The sequence below is a fragment of the Pseudophryne corroboree genome, chromosome 3, assembly GCF_028390025.1.
Source record: "Pseudophryne corroboree isolate aPseCor3 chromosome 3, aPseCor3.hap2, whole genome shotgun sequence".
Taxonomy (NCBI): domain Eukaryota; kingdom Metazoa; phylum Chordata; class Amphibia; order Anura; family Myobatrachidae; genus Pseudophryne; species Pseudophryne corroboree.
Genome location: NC_086446.1, coordinates 752,792,934 through 752,815,779, shown reverse-complemented (window position 1 = coordinate 752,815,779; position 22,846 = coordinate 752,792,934). Strand labels below are relative to the sequence as shown.

General features: G+C 48.3%; 1 protein-coding gene across 2 annotated transcripts in view; it reads left to right on the top strand.

The window, feature by feature from the left end:
• LOC135056781 (ligand-dependent corepressor-like) overlaps positions 1–22,846 on the top strand; it is a 116,285-nt gene that overhangs the window by 84,312 nt on the left and 9,127 nt on the right. For both annotated transcript variants that reach the window (XM_063962358.1, XM_063962357.1), the window contains exons 5-6: positions 799–931; positions 14,028–14,318. In XM_063962358.1, the coding sequence (XP_063818428.1) occupies positions 799–931; positions 14,028–14,318 (424 nt within the window). The remainder of the gene's footprint in view (positions 1–798; positions 932–14,027; positions 14,319–22,846) is intronic.

The following is a 22,846-nucleotide window of genomic DNA, read 5'->3' as shown; positions in this document are numbered from 1 at the left end:
GCCCGAGGGGTCTCGGCTTTACAACTTTGCCGAGCTGCTACTTGGTCAGGGGCAAACACGTTTGCAAAATTCTACAAATTTGATACCCTGGCTGAGGAGGACCTGGAGTTCTCTCATTCGGTGCTGCAGAGTCATCCGCACTCTCCCGCCCGTTTGGGAGCTTTGGTATAATCCCCAAGGTCCTTACGGAGTCCCCAGCATCCACTTAGGACGTCAGAGAAAATAAGAATTTACTTACCGATAATTCTATTTCTCGTAGTCCGTAGTGGATGCTGGGCGCCCATCCCAAGTGCGGATTGTCTGCAATACTTGTACATAGTTATTGTTAACTAAAACGGGTTATTATTGTTGTGAGCCATCTTTTCAGAGGCTCCGCTGTTATCATGCTGTTAACTGGGTTCAGATCACAGGTTGTACAGTGTGATTGGTGTGGCTGGTATGAGTCTTACCCGGGATTCAAAATCCTTCCTTATTGTGTACGCTCGTCCGGGCACAGTATCCTAACTGAGGCTTGGAGGAGGGTCATAGGGGGAGGAGCCAGTGCACACCACCTGATCCTAAAGCTTTTACTTTTGTGCCCTGTCTCCTGCGGAGCCGCTACCCCCCATGGTCCTTACGGAGTCCCCAGCATCCACTACGGACTACGAGAAATAGAATTATCGGTAAGTAAATTCTTATTTTTTAGTAGTTGTGTTATTCCTTCTGATACTTGGTCTAATGAACACTGATGTGATTTGAGTACAACTTTTATAGTGACACTACTTTGGTTATTTCAAGGGTGTCCTTTGTACTTTCCAGGAGCATTTAGCTGGCTTTCGTAAACCAATCTCTGAATCTGGCCAAGAAAACATACTCAAACAGGAGCAAGCAAAAATAATCCGGTTAGAGAGACAAGCAGAAGAGTTCCTCAATGCAGTCTTCTACAAGAAAGGTTGGTGGTTGTCGTGTGTGTGTGTTCTTATGCTATTGCTTTTGTCACGCAGTATTCAGTAACCCACGTTTGGTGCTTGGCATGCATCATGCAATGTGTGTGTATTTAACGGAATGCGGTCTGGATGCCGGCGATCAGCCGACCAAAGCCGGAACCCTGACCGCCGGCATCCCGAAGGTAAGTATTGGGGTGAGGATTAGGACCCGGGAGAGGCGTAGGGGGTTAGCCGTAGCGGTCACCCCAAATGATTTAATGCTGGGTACACCTGTCAGATATATTGGCCAATCAATTGATCGGCCAGTATATCTTTTGCTGATCTGCAGGTGTGTACAAGCAATACGTCTGTGAACGACTTCTTTCACCGATATATATTGCATTTGCTGTACAGCACGTATATCTGCAGATATATTGGTGCATCTTTCTGGGTGTATGAACAACCACCATCGGCAGCTATATCTGCAGATCGATTGAACTGCACATATGTGTCGGGGTGTACCCAGCTTTAGTCCTAGCCGCCACCCCGGGCGGGTTATGGTAGGGGGACATGGGAGGGGTAAATTAATTACCCCGTCCCCTGTTGGCATTTTTAAGAATCAGGAAGCCGCTGCCAGTCATGTGACCGACTGCATCTCAGCTGCCAGGACTTCCTATCACACCCTATTTAACACAGTTCAGAGTAGTAGAATGGTTTTTGAAAGTCGCCCACCAATCCATTCCTAACTGTATAATAAAGCCAATGTCCTGTTTAACTACAGAGCATTTTAATCTTCATTTGAACGTCCTCATGAAGTGGGAGTAATTGGGTAAAATAACCTGCATTAAGAAACGGCATTGGCTAGATTGCAGGAGTTCCACTACTTTTTCACAGTCTGCAAGTATATATATTAATATGCAACTTTCTCATACGTCCTAGAGGATGCTGGGGTCCACTTCAGTACCATGGGGTATAGACTGTTCCGCAGGAGCCATGGGCACTTTAAGACTTTTTCAGAGTGTGCACTGGCTCCTCCCTCTATGCCCCTCCTCCAGACCTCAGTTTAGAAAATGTGCCCAGGCAGACTGGTCGCACTCTAGTGGAGCTCTACAGACTTCTACTAAAAGACTTAGTTTAGGTTTTTTATTTTACAGGGAGACTGCTGGCAACAGTCTCCCTACTTAGGGGGAAGAAGTAGGAACCAACTTCCTATGTAGTATCATGGCTCTGCTTCTGCTGACAGGACACCATTAGCTCCTGAAGGGTACTGAACACTAGCTGTGGCTATGCGCTCACACCCACAGCACGCCGTCACCCCCCTAACAGAGCCAGAAGTCAGAAGACTGGTGAGTAGTGTTACCGGAGATCTGTAGAGAGGGATCTCCGGTCATCGTGACGGCTTAAGGTACCACGCAGCAAGCGGGAACGCTGCGCAAGCATGCTATCCATACACAGCGCACAGCAGGGCGCGGAGAGGGGGTACCCTGGGCAGCAGGAACCCTGCTCTCACTGGCAAAAGGCAGCATATGATGTTGTGGCAGAGTCCTACGCCCCCGCCAGTATAAAGATGATCTTTAATACCTGAGATGAAAGGCGCCATTACAGGGGGCGGAGCTTCTTCCTCAGGCAGCCAGCACACTTCTCAGTGCCATTTCCGCCCAGCAGCAGCAGGGGAAGACACGTTGATCCGCCTCTCCACATCTGACCAAGTATCAGGGTGCAAAAAAGGGGGGGGGGGGGGAGAGTGTATTATTTAGGTGTTATAACCTATATTGGCATTTATATAAGCGCTCTACAAGTCTCTGTGTGTAAACAACGTTTCACAGGAATTTGTTATTTCTCTGACGTCCTAAGTGGATGCTGGGGACTCCGTCAGGACCATGGGAATAGCGGCTCCGCAGGAGACAGGGCACAAAAGTAAAAGCTTTAGGATCAGGTGGTGTGCACTGGCTCCTCCCCCTATGACCCTCCTCCAAGCCTCAGTTAGGTTTTTGTGCCCGGCCGAGAAGGGTGCAATCTAGGTGGCTCTCCTAAAGGGCTGCTTAGAATAAAAGTTTGTTAGGTTTTTTTTATTTTCAGTGAGTCCTGCTGGCAACAGGCTCACTGCAACGAGGGACTTAGGGGAGAAGAAGTGAACTCACCTGCGTGCAGGATGGATTGGCTTCTTAGGCTACTGGACACTAGCTCCAGAGGGACGATCACAGGTACAGCCTGGATGGGTCACCGGAGCCGCGCCGCCGACCCCCTTGCAGATGCTGAAGAGAGAAGAGGTCCAGAAATCGGCGGCTGAAGACTTCCCAGTCTTCTTAAGGTAGCGCACAGCACGGCAGCTGTGCGCCATTGCTCTCAGCACACTTCACACCAACGGTCACTGAGGGTGCAGGGCGCTGGGGGGGGCGCCCTGGGCAGCAATGAAAGTACCTATGCTGGCTAAAAATACATCACATATAGCCCCTGAGGCTATATGGATGTATTTAACCCCTGCCAGGTTGTCAGAAAAACGGGAGAAGAAGCCCGCCGCAAAGGGGGCGGGGCCTATTCTCCTCAGCACACAGCGCCATTTTCCCTCACAGAACTGCTGGTGGGAAGGCTCCCAGGCTCTCCCCTGCACTGCACTACAGAAACAGGGTTAAAACAGAGAGGGGGGGCACTTATTTGGCGATATGCTTATATATTAAGATGCTATAAGGGAAAACACTTATATAAAGGTTGTCCCTGTATAATTATAGCGTTTTGGTGTGTGCTGGCAAACTCTCCCTCTGTCTCCCCAAAGGGCTAGTGGGGTCCTGTCCTCTATCAGAGCATTCCCTGTGTGTGTGCTGTGTGTCGGTACGTGTGTGTCGACATGTATGAGGACGATGTTGGTGAGGAGGCGGAGCAATTGCCTGTAATGGTGATGTCACTCTCTAGGGAGTCGACACCGGAATGGATGGCGTATTTAGGGAATTACGTGATAATGTCAACACGCTGCAAGGTCGGTTGACGACATGAGACGGCCGGCAAACAAATTAGTACCTGTCCAGGCGTCTCAAACACCGTCAGGGGCTTTAAAACGCCCATTTACCTCAGTCGGTCGACACAGACACGGACACTGACTCCAGTGTCGACGGTGAAGAAACAAACGTATTTTCCTTTAGGGCCACACGTTACATGTTAAGGGCAATGAAGGAGGTGTTACATATTTCTGATACTACAAGTACCACAAAAAAGGGTATTATGTGGGGTGTGCAAAAACTACCTGTAGTTTTTCCTGAATCAGATAAATTAAATGAAGTGTGTGATGATGCGTGGGTTTCCCCCGATAGAAAATTATTGGCGGTATACCCTTTCCCGCCAGAAGTTAGGGCGCGTTGGGAAACACCCCTTAGGGTGGATAAGACGCTCACACGCTTATCAAGTGGCGTTACCGTCTCCAGATACGGCCGCCCTCAAGGAGCCAACTGATAGGAGGCTGGAAAATATCCTAAAAAGTATATACACACATACTGGTGTTATACTGCGACCAGCGATCGCCTCAGCCTGGATGTGCAGCGCTGGGGTGGCTTGGTCGGATTCCCTGACTGAAAATATTGATACCCTTGACAGGGACAGTATTTTATTGACTATAGAGCATTTAAAGGATGCATTTCTATATATGCTAGATGCACAGAGGGATATTTGCACTCTGGCATCAAGAGTAAGTGCGATGTCCATATCTGCCAGAAGATGTTTATGGACACGACAGTGGTCAGGTGATGCAGATTCCAAACGGCACATGGAAGTATTGCCGTATAAAGGGGAGGAGTTATTTGGGGTCGGTCCATCGGACCTGGTGGCCACGGCAACAGCTGGAAAATCCACCTTTTTTTACCCCAAGTCACATCTCAGCAGAAAAAGACACCGTCTTTTCAGCCTCAGTCCTTTCGTCCCCATAAGGGCAAGCGGGCAAAAGGCCAGTCATATCTGCCCAGGGATAGAGGAAAGGGGAGAAGACTGCAGCAGGCAGCCCATTCCCAGGAACAGAAGCCCTCCACCGCTTCTGCCAAGTCCTCAGCATGACGCTGGGGCCGTACAAGCGGACTCAGGTGCGGTGGGGGGTCGTCTCAAGAGTTTCAGCACGCAGTGGCCTCACTCGCAAGTGGACCCCTGGATCCTACAAGTAGTATCCCAGGGGTACAGATTGGAAATTCGAGACGTCTCCCCCTCGCAGGTTCCTGAAGTCTGCTTTACCAACGTCTCCCTCCGACAGGGAGGCAGTATTGGAAACAATTCACAAGCTGTATTCCCAGCAGGTGATAATCAAAGTACCCCTCCTACAACAAGGAAAGGGGTATTATTCCACACTATATTGTGGTACTGAAGCCAGACGGCTCGGTGAGACCTATTCTAAATCTGAAATATTTGAACACTTACATACAAAGGTTCAAATCAAGATGGAGTCACTCAGAGCAGTGATAGCGAACCAGGAAGAAGGGGACTATATGGTGTCCCTGGACATCAGGGATGCTTACCTCCATGTCCCAATTTGCCCTTCTCACCAAGGGTACCTCAGGTTCGTGGTACAGAACTGTCACTATCAGTTTCAGACGCTGCCGTTTGGATTGTCCACGGCACCCCGGGTCTTTACCAAGGTAATGGCCGAAATGATGATTCTTCTTCAAAGAAAATGGACGATCTCCTGATAAGGGCAAGGTCCAGAGAACAGTTGGAGGTTGGAGTAGCACTATCTCAAGTAGTTCTACGACAGCACGGGTGGATTCTAAATATTCCAAAATCGCAGCTGTTTCCGACGACACGTCTGCTGTTCCTAGGGATGATTCTGGACACAGTCCAGAAAAGGGTGTTTCTCCCGGAGAAGAAAGCCAGGGAGTTATCCGAGCTAGTCAGGAACCTCCTAAAACCAGGAAAAGTGTCAGTGCATCATTGCACAAGGGTCCTGGGAAAAAGGGTGGCTTCTTACGAAGCGATTCCATTCGGCAGATTTCACGCAAGAACTTTTCAGTGGGATCTGCTGGAAAAATGGTCCGGATCGCATCTTCAGATGCATCAGCGGATAACCCTGTCTCCAAGGACAAGGGTGTTTCTTCTGCGGTGGCTGCAGAGTGCTCATCTACTAAAGGGCCGCAGATTCGGCATTCAGGACTGGGTCCTGGTAACCACGGATGCCAGCCTGAGAGGCTGGGGAGCAGTCACACAGGGAAAAAATTTCCAGGGAGTGTGATCAAGTCTGGAGACTTCTCTCCACATAAATATACTGGAGCTAAGGACAATTTACAATGCTCTAAGCTTAGCAAGACCTCTGCTTCAAGGTCAGCCGGTATTGATCCAGTGGGACAACATCACGGCAGTCGCCCACGTAAACAGACAGGGCGGCACAAGAAGCAGGAGGGCAATGGCAGAAACTGCAAGGATTCTTCGCTGGGCGGAAAATCATGTGATAGCACTGTCAGCAGTGTTCATTCCGGGAGTGGACAACTGGGAAGCAGACTTCCTCAGCAGGCACGACCTCCACCCGGGAGAGTGGGGACTTCATCGGGAAGTCTTCCACATGATTGTGAACCGTTGGGAAAGACCAAAGGTGGACATGATGGCGTCCCGCCTGAACAAAAAACTGGACAGGTATTGCGCCTGGTCAAGAGACCCTCAGGCAATAGCTGTGGACGTTCTGGTAACACCGTGGGTGTACCAGTCGGTGTATGTGTTCCCTCCTCTGCTTCTCATACCCAAGGTACTGAGAATTATAAGACGTAGAGGAGTAAGAACTATACTCGTGGCTCCGGATTGGCCAAGAAGGACTTGGTACCCGGAACTTCAAGAAATGCTCACAGAGGACTCATGGCCTCTGCCGCTAAGAAGGGACTTGCTTCAGCAAGTACCATGTCTGTTCCAAGACTTACCGCGGCTGCGTTTGACGGCATGGCGGTGGAACGCCGGATCCTAAGGGAAAAAGGCATTCCGGAAGAGGTCATTCCTACCCTGGTCAAAGCCAGGAAGGAGGTGACCGCACAACATTATCACCACATGTGGCGAAAATATGTTGCGTGGTGTGAGGCCAGGAAGGCCCCACGAAGAAATTTCAACTCGGTCGATTCCTGCATTTCCTGCAAACAGGAGTGTCTATGGGCCTCAAATTGGGGTCCATTAAGGTTCAAATTTCGGCCCTGTCAATTTTCTTCCAGAAAGAATTGGCTTCAGTTCCTGAAGTCCAGAAGTTTGTCAAGGGAGTACTGCATATACAACCCCCTTTTGTGCCTCCAGTGGCACTGTGGGATCTCAACGTAGTTCTGGGATTCCTCAAATCACATTGGTTTAAACCGCTCAAATCTGTGGATTTGAAATATCTCACATGAAAAGTGACCATGCTGTTGGCCCTGGCCTCGGCCAGGCGAGTGTCAGAATTGGCGGCTTTGTCTCACAAAGCCCATATCTGATTGTCCATTCGGACAGGGCAGAGCTGCGGACTCGTCCCCAGTTTCTCCCTAAGGTGGTGTCAGCGTTTCACCTGCACCAGCTTATTGTGGTACCTGCGGCTACTAGGGACTTGGAGGACTCCAAGTTGCTAGATGTTGTCAGGGCCCTGAAAATATAGGTTTCCAGGACGGCTGGAGTCAGGAAAACTGACTTGCTGTTATCCTGTAGGCACCCAAAAAACTGGGTGCTCTTGCTTCTAAGCAGACGATTGCTAGTTGGATGTGTAGTACAATTCAGCTTGCACATTCTGTGGCAGGCCTGCCACAGCCAAAATATGTAAATGCCCATTCCACAAGGAAGGTGGGCTCATCTTGGGCGGCTGCCCGAGGGGTCTCGGCTTTACAACTTTGCCGAGCTGCTACTTGGTCAGGGGCACACCCTGGCTGAAGAGGACCTGGAGTTCTCTCATTCGGTGCTGCAGAGTCATCCGCACTCTCCCGCCCGTTTGGGAGCTTTGGTATAATCCCCATGGTCCTGACGGAGTCCCCAGCATCCACTTAGGACGTCAGAGAAAATAAGAATTTACTTACCGATAATTCTATTTCTCGTAGTCCGTAGTGGATGCTGGGCGCCCATCCCAAGTGCGGATTGTCTGCAATACTTGTACATAGTTATTGTTACAAAAATCGGGTTATTATTGTTGTGAGCCATCTTTTCAGAGGCTCCGCTGTTATCATGCTGTTAACTGGGTTCAGATCACAGGTTGTACAGTGTGATTGGTGTGGCTGGTATGAGTCTTACCCGGGATTCAAAATCCTTCCTTATTGTGTACGCTCGTCCGGGCACAGTATCCTAACTGAGGCTTGGAGGAGGGTCATAGGGGGAGGAGCCAGTGCACACCACCTGATCCTAAAGCTTTTACTTTTGTGCCCTGTCTCCTGCGGAGCCGCTATTCCCATGGTCCTGACGGAGTCCCCAGCATCCACTACGGACTACGAGAAATAGAATTATCGGTAAGTAAATTCTTATTTTTTGCGCTGAGTTGTGGACTGGCAATTCCCTTCTGTGTCCCTCTGACAGATTTTGCTGTGGGTCTGTCTCCAGTAGCCCGGTGTGTCGGTGGTGTGATTTTGCACGTGTGTGACATGTCTGAGGCAGGGAGCTCTTCCCCTGGGGAAGCAATTTTAGGGACACAGTGTTGTAATGTGGTGGCGCTGCCGTCACACCACGAGCCTGAATGGGTGAAAGAATTACGTGATAGTGTGAATCATATAAGTAAGAGATTGGATAAGTCTGAGTCTCATGCAGAAAACTGGAGGAAATCAGTGGAAGATGTGATTTTTCATAGTTCTGCCTTTTCATCCACAGGGGACCCCTCTGGTTCACAAAAAAGGTCATTTGGACAAGTGGTACAAACTGATACCGACACAGACTCTGATTCCTGTGTCGACACTAGTGATTCCAGGGGAATAGATCCAAAGAAAGCAAAAAACATTCAATACATGATTGTTGCTATAAGGGAGGTGTTAGAGGTTACGGAGACCCCTCCTTTACCACAGAAGAAGGCTTACTTTAATAAAGAGAAGAAACTTAATGTAACTTTCCCTCCATCTCACGAGTTGAGCACTCTCTCTTTGAGGGAGTCTGGACAAACCCTGAGAAGAAATTTCAGATTCCCAAAAGAATTCAGGCAGCTTACACTTTTCCTGCAGAGGACAGGAAATGGTGGGAGTCACCCCCCATTTTAGACAGTGCCCTGTCATGGTTAACAAAGAAGGTGATTCTCCCTGCGCCTGGGACGGCTTCACTAAAGGAACCGGCAGACCGCAAGTTAGAGACTACGTTGAAATCTATTTATGTGACCAATGGGACACTACTCAGACCTACCATTGCCTGTGCGTGGGTGAGTAGTGTTATTGAAAAGTGGTCAGAAAACTTGTCATCTGACATTGACACGATAGAGACGAGATACTCCTAACGTTGGGTCATATCAAGGACGCTGCTGCGTACATGCTGGAAGCTATGAAAGATATTGGTCTCTTGGGATCAAGAGCCGCTACCATGGCGATTTCAGCACGTAGGGCGCAGACGCAGATTCCAAAAGGAATATGGAGGCTCTCCCGTATAAGGGCGAAGCCTTGTTTGGAGATGGGCTGGATGCCTTAGTACCTGCGGCTACCGCAGGTAAGTCGACATTTTTGCCTAATGCTCCCGCGCCGCCGAAAAAGACGCATCACTCTCAGATGCAGTCCTTTCGGCCCAATAAATATAAAAAGGGTAAAGGTTCCCTTTTCTTTGCAGGTAAAGGAAGGGGAAAAGATAAAAAGTCCAATGCGTCTCCATGATCGCAGGAGCAGAAATCAACCTCTGCTTCTGCAAAATCTTCAGCATGACGCTGGGGCTCCCTTGCGGGAGTCCGCTCAGGTGGGGGCACGTCTGAAACTCTTCAGTCAGATTTGGATTTAATTTGGCCTGGACCCGTGGGTCTTACAAATAGTGTCCCACGGGTACAAGCTGGAGTTTCAAGGCATTCCCCCATGCCGATTTTTCAAATCGGCCTTACCAGCTTCTGCTCTAGACAGGGAAGTGGTATCGGTAGCGATACAAAAATTGTGTCAGGATCAAGTGATTGTCCTGGTTCCCTTGTCGCAACAAGGAGAAGGTTTTTATTCAAGCCTTTTCGTAGTCCCGAAGCCGGACGGCTCGGTCAGACCGATTCTAAACCTGGAAACACTGAATCTCTACCTGCAATGGTTCAAATTCAAGATGGTATCTCTGAGGGCAGTGATTTCCAGTCTGGAGGAGATGGACTTCATGGTGTCAGTGGACATAAAAGATGCCTACTTACATGTTCTTATCTATCCTCCACATCAAGCTTATCTGAGATTCGCAGTGCAGGATTGTCATTACCAATTTCAAACGTTACCGTTCGGGCTCTCCACTGCACCGAGGGTGTTTACCAAGGTGATGGCGGAGATGATGGTCCTCCTTCAACGGCAAGGAGTCAACAAAATTCCTTACCTGGACGATCTCCTGATAAAGGCGAGGTCCAGGGAAAGGTTGGTATAGAGCATTGCACTCTCCCTGACAGTACTTCAACAACACGGTTGGATCATAAATTTACCAAAGTCACAGTTGGAACCGACGACAAGATTATCGTTTCTGGGGATTATACTGGATACAGAAGTACAGAGGGTATTTCTTCCAGTGGAAAAGGCTCTTGAAATCCAGAGAATGGTCAAACAAATTCTAAAACCAACGAAAGTGTTGATTCGTCAATGCATAAGTTTTTTGGGGAAGATGGTAGCGGCCTACGAGGCCCTACAGTTCGGCCGATTCCGTGCCAGAGTATTCCAGTGGGACCTATTGGACAAGTGGTCCGGATCCCATCTACACATGCATCAGAGGATAATCCTGTCATCCAAAGCCATAATTTCGCTCCTATGGTGGCTACACAGTTCTCACCTCCTAGAAGGACGCAGGTTCGGGATTCAGGACTGGGTCCTAGTAACCACGGATGCAAGTCTCCGAGGCTGGGGAGCTGTCACACAGGGGGAAAGCTTCCAAGGAAGATGGTCAAGTCAAGAAACCTGTCTTAACATAAACGTTCTGGAGTTGAGAGCCATTTACAACGGCCTTCTACAAGCTGTGCATCTTCTTCATAATCAACCCATACAAATCCAGTCAGACAATGTAACAGCAGTGGCGTACATAAACCGTCAGGGCGGCACGAAAAGCAGAGCGGCAATGGCAGAGGTGACAAAGATCCTCCTCTGGGCAGAAAGACATGCAAGATCTCTGTCGGCAATTTTAATTCCTGGAGTGGACAACTGGGAAGCGGACTTCCTCAGCAGACAGTATCTCCACTCAGGAGAATGGGGCCTCCACCAAGAAGTCTTCGCAGAGGGGACAGGTCTTTGGGGAGTTCCTCAAGTAGACATGATGGCATCTCGTCTCAACAAGAAGCTTCAGAGATATTGTTCCAGGTCGAGAGACCCTCAAGCAATAGCAGTGGATGCTTTAGTGACCCAGTGGGTGTTTCGGTCGGTGTATGTCTTCCCTCCACTTCCACTAATATCAAAAGGTCTCGGGATCATAAGAACAACAAGGGTTCGAGCGATCCTCATTGTCCCAGACTGGCCAAGGAGGGCTTGGTCTCCAGATCTTCAGGAGTTACTCACCGAAGATCCTCGGCCTCTTCCTCTACGCGAGGACCTACTGCGGCAGGGGCCGTGCGTGTATCAAGACTTACCGCAGCTACGTTTGACGGCATGGCTGTTGAACGCCCGTATGGCTGTTGAACACCGGATCCTAGCCCGAAAGGGTATTCCCAAAGAAGTCATTCCCACGCTTATTCAGGCCAGGAAAGGAGTAACGTCTAGACATTACCACCGTATTTGGAGAAAATATGTGGCTTGGTGTGAAACCAAGAAGGCTCCAATGGAAGAATTTCAGTTAGTACGTTTTCTCTATTTTCTTCAGGCAGGTGTGGATGCAGGCTTAAGATTGGGTTCAATCAAGGTCCAAATTTAGTCTTTGTTCGTTTTCTTTCAGAAACAATTGGCCTCCCTTCTGGAAGTTCAGACGTTCGTGAAGGGGGTTCTGCACATCCAACCTCCTTTTGTGCCTCCTATGGCACCGTGGGATCTTAATGTGATGTTGCAGTTCCTTAAATCTGACTGGTTTGAACCTCTCCAAGAGGTCGAGTTAAAGTTTCTCACTTGGAAAGTGATCATGCTGTTGGCCTTGGCATCCGCAAGGCGGGTGTCTGAGTTAGGGGCCTTGTCTCACAAGAGCCCTTATTTGGTCTTCCATGAAGATAGGTCTGAGCTAAGAACTCATCAGCAATTTTTTCCAAAGGTGGTTTCTTCTTTCCATGTGAACCAACCTATTGTGGTGCCAGTAGATACTGACATTTCAGCTGTTTCGAAGTCTTTGGATGTGGTCAGAGCTTTGAGAATTTGTCAAGAGAACAGCTCGGATAAGGAAAACAGAGGCTCTGTTTGTCCTGTATGTTCCCAACAAGATTGGGTGCCCTGCTTCTAAGCAGACGATTGCGCACTGGATCAGATGTACGATTCAGCACGCTCATTCCACGGCAGGATTGCCAGTACCGAATTCGGTGAATGCCCATTCTACTAGAAGGGTGGGCGCCTCTTGGGCGGCTGCCCGGGGCGTCTCGGCATTGCAGCTCTGCCGAGCTGCTACTTGGTCAGGGGCAAACACATTTGCAAAGTTTTACAAGTTTGACACCTTGGCCGCTGATGACCTACAGTTTGGTCAATCAGTTCTGCAGGAACATTCGCACTCTCCTGCTCGTACTCTAGCTTTGGTATAACCCCATGGTACTGAAGTGGACCCTAGCATCCTCTAGGACGTATGAGAAAACAGGATTTTAATACCTACCGGTAAATCCTTTTCTTCTAGTCCGTAGAGGATACTGGGCACCCAGCCCAGTGCGTGCTTTACCTGCAGTTGTTATTTTGTTATGGTTTTACACAGGTGTTGTGTTAAAATTTGTTTTTAGCACGTTGCTGCAATGGTCCATGCTCGTTGGCATGTGTTATGTTGAATGCCATGTTGTGTGGCATGGTTGAAGTGTGAGCTGGTATGAATCTCACCATTAACTTAAAAGTAAATTCTTTTTTTGAATTGTCCGTCTCCCTGGGCACAGTTCCTATACTGAGGTCTGGAGGAGGGGCATAGAAGGAGGAGCCAGTTCACACTCTGAAAAAGTCTTAAAGTGCCCATGGCTCCTGCGGAACCATCTATACCCCATGGTACTGAAGTGGACCCCAGCATCCTCTACTAGGAGAAAAGGATTTACCGGTAGGTATTAAAATCCTGTTTTTTAGTCTTTAATTTCTATGGTACAATTTTGTTCAGTCCAAAATAGTAAAGGTAAAGCTGCAGAACTTCTGTATTCATTTGGTTTTAGAATGTGATCCTAGACAATAGAGTGGGGAAGTAGTGTTTCACAGGTGCATTGAAACTGCAGTCTATAATTATTCATTGCCCGTCTATGGAAGAAAATCATTTCTGTGTGATACCTGGTAGTGCATATATCGGGCAGAGGTGGTAGTGCGGAATATACAAGTTTTCCCACATACCTCAATGGGTTGTGAGGGGAAAACCTGGGATGCCGGCAGGCCGCGTTGTGCTGATCCAGAACGGCACACAGTGTCCATCACCGTTGAATTCACTCCTTTTGTGTAGTTAGGTGGTGCAATTGTGTCAGCTGTTCGCATTGTAAGTTTTGCTTCGCACCCCGTAGAGGTGGAGAGGGAAATTTGTGATGCCAGGGCTACCATAATTGACCATTGCAGTAGGGTGAGGCAGCCCATAATGCTGAATAGAGCTCCCCTATTGGAAGGGGGGGGGGGGGGGGGGGGGGTGCACTCATTAAATCTGTTTCACTGGTTTCTGTGAGGACAACCAGCCTGCTTTTACATTTGAACCTGTTCTGCAGCGAGTTAGAATGTGGCTGTGGTATAACGCAAACACCCCTCCCCCCACCCCCCGCCTGCCAACAACCACCATCTTTTTTACCCCATTACCATTAGTACAGTTTTTTCATATTGACTTTTGTTTTTCTTTTTTGTTAAATTTTCAGTTTCACGTCTTTCTGTTGAAGTGTTATTTTTAATTAGTTTAAGCTGTGTAACATTATGCAAACGAGTACATTTTGTTATGCCCTAGTTTAATCTTTTGTTTTATTTTTATTTATCCCAGACAGCCCTAGGATCTCCGATCCTAATATTCCTTTAGTTGCTCGCGAGATCATGCAGCGAATGATTCGACAGTTTGCTGCTGAATATACCTCAAAGAATAGCTCAACTCAGGACTCCAGCCAGCCCAATAGCACAAAGAACCAAAGCTTGCCGACACCACCACCCTCTGGACAAAGTTCTCCGCCTGCTACTACTCAGAATCCTGTGCTTAGCAAACTTCTGATGGCTGACCAAGACTCTCCTCTAGACCTCACTGTCAAAAAGCCCCTATCAGAAGAACCCTGTGAGCAAGGTATTTTAGTATGACGTGTGCTTTTTGCTAGGGAAGGCTCTGCCACTGTCCATTTATATCGAATGTGTTCCCAAGCTCAACTATTTTCTGCCTTTTTTTTTTTTTGGTTTCCCCCCCCTTCCCCAACATAGAATTAGGCCTTGTTGGTTCTTAGAACAGGTGAAGCAAAGAGAGATTTTGGTGCTTTCTTACAATTGCTGTTCTCCTTTTCTCTGTAATATGTCACTTTAGGGATTATGTGGAGCACAATCTATCCTAACAAGGTTGCATTCAAACTATTTACTACTGCTACTACTACTACTGCTACAGGTTGAGTAACCCATATCCAAATATTCCGAAAACAGAATTTTTTGAGCGAGATATTGAAACCTTTGTTTTCTGATGGCTCAGTGTACACAAACTTTGCTTAATACACAGTTATTAAAAATATTGTATTAAATGACCTTCAGGCTGTGTGTATAAGGTGTACTGTATATGAGACAAATGAATCGTGTGTATGTACACAAACTTCATTTAATGCACAAAGTTATTGAAACTATTGGCTAGAATCGCCTTCAGGCTATGTGTATGAAACATAAATGCATTCTGTGCTTAGACTTAGGTCCCATCGCCATGATATCTCATTATGGTATGCAAGTATTCCAAAATACGGAATAATCCGATATCCAAAATACTTCTGGCCCCAAGCATTTTGGTTATGGGATACTCAACCTGTATTACTACTACATAGTAACATAGTATCTAAGGTTGAAAAAAGACAATTGTCCATCGGGTTCAACCTATTTGTGGTCTCCTATGCACGATTATTTTGTATAAAATTTTGACTGAAGTTGCTGACTGCCGTTCCGATTAACCACTCTTTTTTATAATAACCATAGTGCGTGACTATGCCCCGTAACCCTGGATATCCTTATCCATTAGGAATTTATCTAACCCATTCTTAAAGGTGTTGACTGAGTTGGCCATTACAACTCCCTCAGGCAGGGAATTCCAAACGCGTATCGTCCTTACCGTAAAAAAGCCTTTACGCCGTATTGTGTGGAATCTCCTCTCTAACCTGAGCGAGTGTCCACGAGTTCTCTGTGTTGATCTAACCAAAAACAGGTCCTGCGCAAGATCTGTATATTTTCCCCTTATATATTTGTAAATGTTGATCATGTCCCCTCTTAATCTCCTCTTTTCCAGTGTAAACATGACTAGTCTTGCAAGCCTTTCCTCGTATTCCAGCGTCTCCATACCCTTAATTAGTTTGGTCGCCCGCCTTTGAACCTTTTCTAGCTCCAGGATATCCTTTTTGTAGTAAGGTGCCCAGAATTGTACACAGTATTCAAGGTGTGGCCTCACAAGTGATTTATATAACGGGAGTATAATACTCTCGTCCCTAGCATCAATTCCCCGTTTTATGCATGCTAATATCTTATTAGCCTTCTTTGCTGCAGTCCTACTTTGGGTACTACACATTCATCTTAATTGTTCTATGTAATAGGCATCATAGGGGTATATGCAATTGCGGTCGAATTCCCGAAAATGTCGAAAAACGGGACATTTTCGCCCCAAAAAAAAATTCGACAATGCAATTCAGTACTTTTCGTCAAAAAAACGGACTTTCCAAATTCGACTTTTTGAAATTCGACATTTGTCAAATTCGACATTTCTGCAATGGTACAAATGCGGCAATTCGACAAAAGTATATTCAATTGAAGATTGTAAATTCGACAACAGTGTTTTTAAACAGTAAATTCGTCATTTTCAATCCGCCACACTTTGCTGGCGGAATGTAATAAAAATTTTTAAAAACATGTTGTTTTTTTGTGTGTTTTTTATTGGTAATAGCATATCTATTTATATTAGAAGGGATTAGGTACATGGTTTGTCTATTTAGGAGGCACAAGTATTATTTATATATTTAAAAAATAAATAAATATATATATATATATATATATATATATATATATATATATATATATATATATATATATTTTAAATGGAACGGGGTAAAAATCAGAAAAAAAAATGCGTGGGGTCCCCCCTCCAAAGCATAACCAGCCTCGGGCTCTTCGAGCCGGTCCTGGTTCTAAAAATCCGGGGGGGAAACTGACAGGGGATCCCCCGTATTTTTAAAACCAGCACCGGGCTCTGCGCCTGGTGCTGGTGCAAAAAATACGGGGGACAAAAAGAGTAGGGGTCCCCCGTATTTTTTACACCAGCATCGGGCTCCACTAGCTGGGTAGATAATGCCACAGCCGGGGGTCACTTTTATACTGCGGCCGTGGCATAAAATACGCAACTAGTCACCCCTGGCCGGGGTACCCTGGAGGAGTGGGGACCCCTTCAATCGAGGGGTCCCCCCCCCCTCCAGCCACCCAAGGGCCAGGGGTGAAGCCCGAGGCTGTCGTCGTCCCCCCCCCCCCCCAATCCAAGGGCTGCGGATGGGGGGCTGATAGCCTTTTGAAAAATGAAAGAATATTGTTTTTTCCAGTAGTACTACAAGTCCTAGCAAGCCTCCCCCGCAAGCTGGTACTTGGAGAACCACAAGTACCATCATGCGGGAGAAAAATGGGCCCGCTGGTACCTGTAGTTCTACTGGAAAAAAATACCCAAATAAAAACAGGACACAGACACCGTGAAAGTAAAAGTTTATTTCATACATGCCGACACATACATACTTACCTATGTTGACCCGCCAACTGCCACGTCTCCAATGTTGCCGACGATCCGGGGTACTTGTGAATAAAATTATACTCACCTGATCCAGTGTCCTGGTCTTATTATAATCCACGTACTTGGCAAAAAAAAAAAACGAACACCCGGACCATGCGGACTGAAAGGGGTCCCATGTTTACACATGGGACCCCTTTCCCCGAATGCAGAGACCCCCCGTGACTCCTGTCACAGAAAGGTCCCTTCAGCCAATCAGGAAGTGCCACTTCGTGGCACTCTCCTGATTGGCTGTATGCGCGTCTGAGCTGGCAGACAGCGCATCGCACAGCTCCCTCTATTAGTTTCAATGGTGGGAACTTTGCGGTCAGCGGTGGGGTTACCCGCTGACCGCGGGTGACCTCACCGCTGACCGCAAAGTTCCCACCATTGTAAGTAATGGAGGGGGCTGTGCAATGCGCGTCTGAGCTTAGACGCGCAGAGCCAATCAGGTGAGTGCCACGAAGTGGCGCTTCCTGATTGGCTGAAGGGGCCTTTCTGTGACAGGAGTCACGGGGGGTCTATGCATTCGGGGAAAGGGGTCCCATGTGTAAACATGGGACCCCTTTCAGTCCGCCTGGTCCGGGTGTTCGTTTTTTTGTTTTTTTTGCCAAGTACGTGGATTATAATAAGACCAGGACACTGGATCAGGTGGGTATAATTTTATTCACAGGTACCCCGGATCGTCGGCGACATTGGAGTTGTGGCAGTCGGCGGGTCAACATAGGTAAGTATGTATGTGTCGGCATGTATGAAATAAACTTTTACTTTCACGGTGTCTGTGTCCTGTTTTTATTTGGGTATTTTTTTCCCAGTAGAACTACAGGTACCAGCGGGCCCGTTTTTCTCCCGCATGCTGGTACTTGTGGTTCTCCAAGTACCAGCTTGCGGGGGGAGGCTTGCTGGGACTTGTAGTACTACTGGAAAAAACAATATTCTTTCATTTTTCAAAACGCTATCAGCCCCCCATCCGCAGCCCTTGGATGGGGGGGGACAGCCTTGGGCTTCACCCCTGGCCCTTGGGTGACTGGAGTGGGGGGACCCCTTGATTGAAGGGGTCCCCACTCCTCCAGGGTACCCCGGCCAGGGGTGACTAGTTGCGTATTTAATGCCACGGCCGCAGGGCGCTGTATAAAAGTGACCCCCGGCTGTGGCATTATCTACCCAGCTAGTGGAGTCCGATGCTGGTGTAAAAAATACGGGGGACCCCTACTCTTTGTCCCCCGTATTTTTTGCACCAGGCGCAGAGCCCGGTGCTGGTTTTAAAAATACGTGGGATCCACTGTCGGTTTCCCCCCCGGATTTTTAGAACCAGGACCGGCTCGAAGAGCCCGAGGCTGGTTATGCTTAGGAGGGGGGACCCCACGCAATTTTTTTCCAGGTTTTATTAACATTTTTTAAAATCTAATCAAAATCCGTCAAATCGGCCGTTTTTCGACAGCGGGACTGTCGAATCCGTTTTTTATTGAATATGTAGAATTCCGGCACCCACCTGGCGGAATTCGACGGTCGAATTGTGTCGAATTAAAAAACGGGCGAAAAATTGCCGCGATTCGCCGGCAATTGCATATACCCCTTAATATATCCACCCTGTAAAGATGGGAGGTTAAATGGGAATAATGTTATGTCGTCCTTCGGTAAAACACCACCAAGGCTTTCAGGCGTGTATGTTGGATATAATACAAAATAACCCACCGAAATCTTGCACTCTCTGCACATGTTATATCTCTCCCCCTCTCCCCCCCCCCCACCCCTTCCCTGCATTGCACACGGTTTTGCCAATTAGCTAACATATTTTCTGCTGCGATCAGATCTGAATTAGGCCCTAAGTCCGGAGTCCACACCCTGCTCCCGACCCGGGTCTTGGAGCAGAGACCAAGGAATTTGCCAGCTTGCTAGGCCCGGCACATTTGCGGGTCATGGGTCTGAAAGCGGCATCACTAATGGCAGAAGTTGGAGCTTGTGTGATTGACTTCCAAATGTCTTGGGTTTAAGATCTGGTGTGTGTGTGTGTGTGTGTGTGTGTGTGTGTGTATACACCGCAGGGTGATGGGATCATACTGTATAGTAAAGCTGCTAGTTGGGATTGCTGTGTTTTGATGTTTAAATGTGGGGAACTAATCATGCTTTGGGGGAATTCAGTTGGACACAAGTTTTCTTAAGCTGTTCAATTATCTGCATAGCGTCCTGCCCTTAAGTTGGGGGATGCAGTTTACTGCGGCTAATGCCTTGGGCTTAGTTACACTAAATAGGTTGGGTGCGGGACCCTAACACATCCCCAGTAAGTATTTTCTCTAACGTCCTAGAGGATGCTGGGACTCCGTAAGGACCATGGGGAATAGACGGGCTCCGCAGGAGGCATGGGCACTTTAAGAAAGACTTTGGACTCTGGGTGTGCACTGGCTCCTCCCTCTATGCCCCTCCTCCAGACCCCAGTTTTAGACTGTGCCCAGAGGAGAATGGGTGCACTGCAGGGATCTCTCCTGAGTTTCCTGCTTTGAAAGCATTTTTGTTAGGATTTTTTCTCTTATTCAGGGAGCACTGCTGGCAAACAGGCTCCCTGCATCGAGGGACTGAGGAGAGAGGAGCAGACTTACTTAAATGATAGGCTCTGCTTCCTCGGCTACTGGACACCATTAGCTCCAGAGGGAGTGAACACAGGTTCGTCCTGGGCGTTCACCCCAGAGCCGCACCGCCGTTCTCCTCACAGAGCCAGAAGAAACGAAGACAGAAGACGTCTCAGACGGCAGAAGCCTTCGGTGCTTCACTGAGGTAACACACAGCACCGCAGCTGTGCGTCATTGCTCCCATACACCTCACACACTCCGGTCACTGTAAGGGTGCAGGGCGCAGGGGGGGCGCCCTGGGCAGCAATAAAACACCTTTCCTATGGCAAAAGTCTATATACATGTACAGGTGGGCACTGTACATGTATATAAAAGAGCCCCCGCCATTTTTTAGTAAGTTTGAGCGGGACAGAAGCCCGCCGCCGAGGGGACGGGGCTTCTCCCTCAGCACTCACCAGCGCCATTTTCTCTCCACAGCACCGCTGAGAGGAAGATCCCAAGAGGGGGGCACATTATTGGCGTTTATACATTAAGCAGCGTTACTGGGTAAACAATCTGTTTTTCTCCAGGGTTATATAGCGCTGGGGTGTGTGCTGGCATACTCTCTCTCTGTCTCTCCAAGGGGCCTCAGGGGAAACCTGTCTTCAGAAAAGAGATTCCCTGTGTGTGTGAAGTGTGTCGGTACGTGTGTGTCGACATGTTTGACGAGGAAGGCTCACCTAAGGAGGAGGAGTCGGAATGCACGATGGTCAGGTCGCCGTCTGCAACGCCGACACCGGACTGTGTGGATATGTGGAATGTCTTGAATGCAAATGTAAATTTACTGCATAAACGATTAGACAAGGCTGAAGCTAGGGATCAGTCAGGTAGTCAGACCATGCCTGTCCCTGTGGCACCAGGACCTTCGGGGTCTCAAAAACGCACCATATCCCCGATCACTGACACAGATACCGACACCGATACTGACTCTAGTGTCGACTATGAGGATGCAAAATTACAGCCAAAGGTGGTGAAAGGTATTCGTTACATGATTATTGCCATTAAAGAGGTTTTGCATATCACTGAGGAACCCCTTGTCCCTGACACGAGGGTACACGTGTATAAAGGGAAAAAGCCTGAGGTCACTTTTCCGTCCTCATTTGGACTAAGCGACTTGTGCGAAAAGGCTTGGGACTCTCCAGATAGGAGACTACAAGTTCCCAAAAGGATTCTTTTGTGGAAAGGGATACGCCATAAGGACAGGATACGATGGGAATCTTCGCCGAAGGTAGACAAGGCGCTGACACGCTTATCCAAGAAGGTGGCACTGCCTTCTCCGGATACAGCTTCCCTCAAGGATCCTGCTGATCGTAAGCACATTCATGAAGCACATTTACACACATTCCGGTACTATCGTTAGACCGGCTATGACATCGGCCTGGGCTTGTAGTGCTGTCGCAGCATGGACAGATTCCTTATCTACGGAACTTGACACCCTAGATAAGGATACCATTCTAATGACCCTAGAGCATATCAAAGATGCTGCTTTATATATGAGGGATGCTCAAAGAGACATTTGTTTACTAAGCTCCAGAATAAATGCTATGTCTATTTCTGCTAGGCGACTCCTGTGGACCCGACAGTGGACGGGGGATGCCGACTCAAAGCGGCATATGGAGTCGTTGCCTTAAAAGGGGGAGGAGTTGTTTGGAGAAGGCCTCTCAGACCTTGTCTCTACTGCTACAGCCGGTAAATCGAATTTCTTACCTTATGTTCCCCCGCAGCATACTAAAAAGGCACCTCATTATCAAATGCAGTCCTTTCGTTCCAATAAAAGCAAGAAGGTACGGGGATCGTCCTTCCTTGCCAGAGGAAAAGGCAAGGGAAAAAAGCTGCATGCAGCTAGTTCCCAGGAGCAGAAGTCCTCCCCTACATCTGCAAAGTCCACCGCATGACGCTGGGGCTTCCCGGGGGGAGTCAGCTCAAGTGGGGGCACGTCTTCGATTTTTCAGCCAGGTCTGGGTTCACTCACAGGTGGATCCCTGGGCTATAGAGATTGTTTCTCAGGGATACAGGCTGGAATTCGAAGACGTGCCTCCTCGCCGGTTTTTCGAATCTGCTCTGCCAGCTTCCCCGTCAGAGAGGGAGTTAGTGTTGACTGCAATTCAAAAATTGTATCTTCAACAGGTGATAGTCACAGTTCCTCTTCTCCATCAAGGAAAGGGGTATTACTCAACCCTGTTTGTGGTCCCGAAACCGGACGGTTCGGTCAGGCCCATTTTGAATCTAAAATCCCTGAACTTGTACTTGAAAAAGTTCAAGTTCAAGATGGAATCGCTCAGAGCGGTCATCGCCAGCCTGGAGGGGGGGGATTGGATGGTGTCCCTGGACATAAAGGATGCATACCTTCATGTTCCGATTTTCCCTCCTCACCAGGCGTTCCTGAGATTTGCAGTACAGGACTGTCATTACCAATTTCAGACATTGCCGTTTGGACTTTCCACAGCCCCGAGAATTTTCACCAAGGTAATGGCGGAAATGATGGTGCTCCTGCGCAAGCAGGGTGTCACAATTATCCCATACTTGGACGATCTCCTCATAAAGGCGAGATCTCGGGAGAAGTTGCTGGACAGCGTGTCGCTGTCGGTGAGGAGGTTGCCAGGGGCACGGCTGGATTCTCAATATACCGAAGTCCCAGCTAGTCCCTACAACGCGCCTGACCTTTCTGGGTCTGATTCTAGACACAGACCAGAAAAAGGTTTTTCTTCCGATGGAAAAGGCTCAGGAGCTCATAGCCCTGGTCAGGAACCTATTAAAGTTAAAAAAGGTTTCAGTGCATCACTGCACGCGTGTCCTGGGGAAGATGGTGGCATCGTACGAGGCCATCCCCTTCGGAAGGTTCCATGCGAGGACCTTTCAATAGGATCTACTGGACAAATGGTCCGGGTCCCATTTACAAATGCATCAGAGGATCACCCTGTCTCCCAGAGCCAGGTTATCTCTCCTGTGGTGGCTGCACAGTGCTCACCTCCTAGAAGGCCGCAGGTTCGGAATTCAGGACTGGATCTGGTGACCACGGACGCAAGCCTCCGAGGTTGGGGAGCAGTCACACTGGGAAGAAATTTCCCAGGTCTCTGGTCGAATCTAGAGACTTGTCTCCACATCAACGTCCTGGAGTTGAGGGCCATATACAGCGCCCTACGCCAGGCGGAGGCATTGCTTCGGGACAAACCGGTTCTGACTCAGTCAGACAATGTCACAGCAGTGGCTCATGTAAACCGCCAA